General features: G+C 34.5%; 1 protein-coding gene across 1 annotated transcript; it reads right to left on the minus strand.

Moving 5' to 3' along the window:
- Nucleotides 1–949: 949 nt before the first annotated feature.
- LOC111625964 lies at nt 950–2,655 on the minus strand. The gene is made up of 3 exons (XM_023369222.1): nt 2,496–2,655; nt 2,224–2,428; nt 950–1,760 (listed from the first exon to the last, which is right to left on the minus strand). The coding sequence occupies exons 2-3, from the start codon at nt 2,424–2,426 to the stop codon at nt 1,112–1,114; spliced, it is 852 nt and encodes a 283-aa protein (XP_023224990.1). The 5' UTR covers nt 2,427–2,428; nt 2,496–2,655; the 3' UTR covers nt 950–1,111.
- Between the last annotated feature and the right edge of the window lie 221 nt (nt 2,656–2,876).

The raw sequence follows: 2,876 nt of genomic DNA on the forward strand, positions 1-2,876 counted from the left end.
TGTAATTTTATACATTTCTTGTGAAAGAAACATTTCTTATTCAACGGCCATAAAAATTATTTATATTAATGATGTCTTCAAAGTTCAACGAAGTTTTCGCAGAAAAATAAGTTATCAGAAATCGGCCGCGGTTTGGTGCGCTGCTCCGCGACGAAAACAAGCTTGAGCAATGGCGATGTCGAATGGTGCACACTCGATAAGTAATCCTACAATTTTTTGTTTATAGCGTAGTTTATACGGATTATTTCCAAAAAATATATACGTATTTTGGAAATGTTGAGTTGGATTAGTCTAGAATCGATTAATTTTATGGAAGAAAACTTTTCAAACAGCCGTAGTCCGTAAACTTCACACGTGTCGGGCTGCGATTGGCTCATGTATTTAAGGATTCCTACAACGCGAAATTCGTATAACGAGGAACGTATCTTCGCGTTATAGGGGGGTCTACTGTATACTTATATATATATAACATAATGGCCTAAGGTAATTCCTACCTTTTTTGCTCTCTTCGACTAAAGTTATCGATTGTTGTTTTTCGATTCTTATTTCTAATTGCGAACGAAAGCACTTGCCACATGCTCAGTCTCTTGTTTATAGATTCGTGTTGTAAATTCTGCCTGTTCGAGTTACGTAAAGATCGGGTCTGCGCGGATGATTTGGTACTCGAGACCATCGAGAGGGAGAAGGAACTAGGAATTTTTCCCGGCCGGAGAAAACTTAGGGGCTCGCGAAGAGAGAAAATTTAGAGTCCCTATATATATATACCCATATTTGTTTTATAAACTGGCGAACCCTGCAGGTGCGTTAACAAATATGTGCAGGCCCGGATAACCTTGGCGATTAAATTTTACGTGTAATTTCAATTTAAATTTTCTCGAATTTCTTTGAAAAACCGCATTTTACCCCAGTGACATTTGTGTACTTTCAGTTTCTTCGATGATTTAAGTAGTTTACCACAAGGTGCAATATAAATTTATTCAATTCCGTTTTTAATATTTATACATTTTTTATATATATATTACAATAAATAGTAATAATTCGACATTCAAAATTTATTTTGGATTCGTCAGTTTGTCGTTCCGAAATTACATAATTGACAATACGTTAACAATTAGAAGAGTTTACAAAATAAACAAAGTAATACTGTAAGCATCCAAACGGAGGAAGCTAAAGGAGCGGAATTTTCTATCTGCGCCACTATAGAACACTGCGCCTTACTAGCGCCGGCTATCTTCAGGGGAAAGACATATAAATTAATAATTTTGCACGCCTTGGAGAATTGATCCATGTTAGCCACATTTTCTAAAATGAATATTTTCTTTCCTGCAAAAATTCGATGCGCTCTAAAATTTGTGGAGGTTCCCGGATCTATGGATGCCGTGTCGATTCCTATACCCACAATCCCTGTGTTGGTAACCAACCATCGAGCCGCTTCCTCTGACAAACTCGGAAATTGTAATTTGCTTTTCCCAAAATATTTGTCTGATTCGTTCCAATATCGGCTCCATCCGGTGTAAATCAATAAAATGCTTCCGTTTTTAATCTTTCCGTTATCCTTTTCAAAACAGATGAAATCCTCAGGAGTGATTTCGTACGAAGCATTAGTTTTAACTTCCCCCAATATGTTCATGAACGTGACAGGGGCAATCAGACGATCCATTGGTATGTCATTCACGCACCATGACTCTTTGTAAAACGTGCACGGCGCTTCCAGGTAAGTGCCCACGAGGGTTGAAGTAGCGTAATTTTCCGTTTGATACCTTAAAAGAATTGAAATACAATTATGAAAGATCTTATCGATTATATTATAAATATTGATCTTTTAAATTTCAAATTTTTGTAACAAATTCAATGGATTCTATTTGAGATCAATTGCAATCGCCTCTGTTGTGTTAATGTTAAAGAGCCATTATAGTGATGAGAAGTATCGGAAATTATATTGTTAATTACATTGTTTTGTCTACGTTTACGTAACGCAACAGAAATTTTATATTGCTGAATCTTTTAGTTGTTTCCTGTTACGTCATTTGCTAATGAGGCACCCCTGATTGAAAGACATACAAATAAATATGATGTGAAGATCTTTAGGAGTGATTTATATTATAAAGTAGCGTTCAAAAACTGTATTTGACAAGATTATTTTCTGAAATCAGTTTTATTTCAGCATAATACTAATCTCTACAAAGAAATGCAGAAAGACAGACGGTAAATTTCAACACTTACCAAAAGGTTTCGGAAGAGTCTTTGATTTCTTTCTTCGATATTGTTACTCGAAATGGCTGCACACCCGGCAAGTAGCTGGTAGTCGAATTGCTCAAGGGATGAGTTAGGTCTAAGTAACTAATAGTTTCTTTAGCCAAAGTGTATGATGGAAAATACACAAGACAAGACGAGAAAAGTAACGTAAATCGGATAAACTCTTTCATGTCTGTAAAATAAATTTATTTTGGAGTAAAATTAGCTAAAATCAACGGCCGAAAGGGTTACTTTCGTACCTAGTTGTCGACTAGTAATGGGTACGAACGAGGCAAAGAACAATGAGTTTATACCGGGATTCTTTAGTATGTTATAAATAAAGTATCCACGTGATAATGAATTTGCATTCTTACGCCATCGTATTTCAAAATCATATAATCCAATGAAAAATAGCTTATTTGAACTGGTCGATGATTCAAATGATTAATATACATAAAATTATATAAACAGATACCCTCGTTATATTTATACGGATTGTATTCCGAATACGGTTTTAGAGAAATTCTAAAAACTTTTGAAAAATTACCCGCAGAATGTTATATTAGATTTATTTTTTAGATTTGTTTTTATAAAAAAATATTTTTTGAAGTATTTAGATATAAGTAATAATATACGACGTG

This window comes from Centruroides sculpturatus, unplaced genomic scaffold (genome assembly GCF_000671375.1).
Source record: "Centruroides sculpturatus isolate CEXI.00-Female unplaced genomic scaffold, Cexi_2.0 scaffold63, whole genome shotgun sequence".
Lineage (NCBI taxonomy): Eukaryota > Metazoa > Arthropoda > Arachnida > Scorpiones > Buthidae > Centruroides > Centruroides sculpturatus.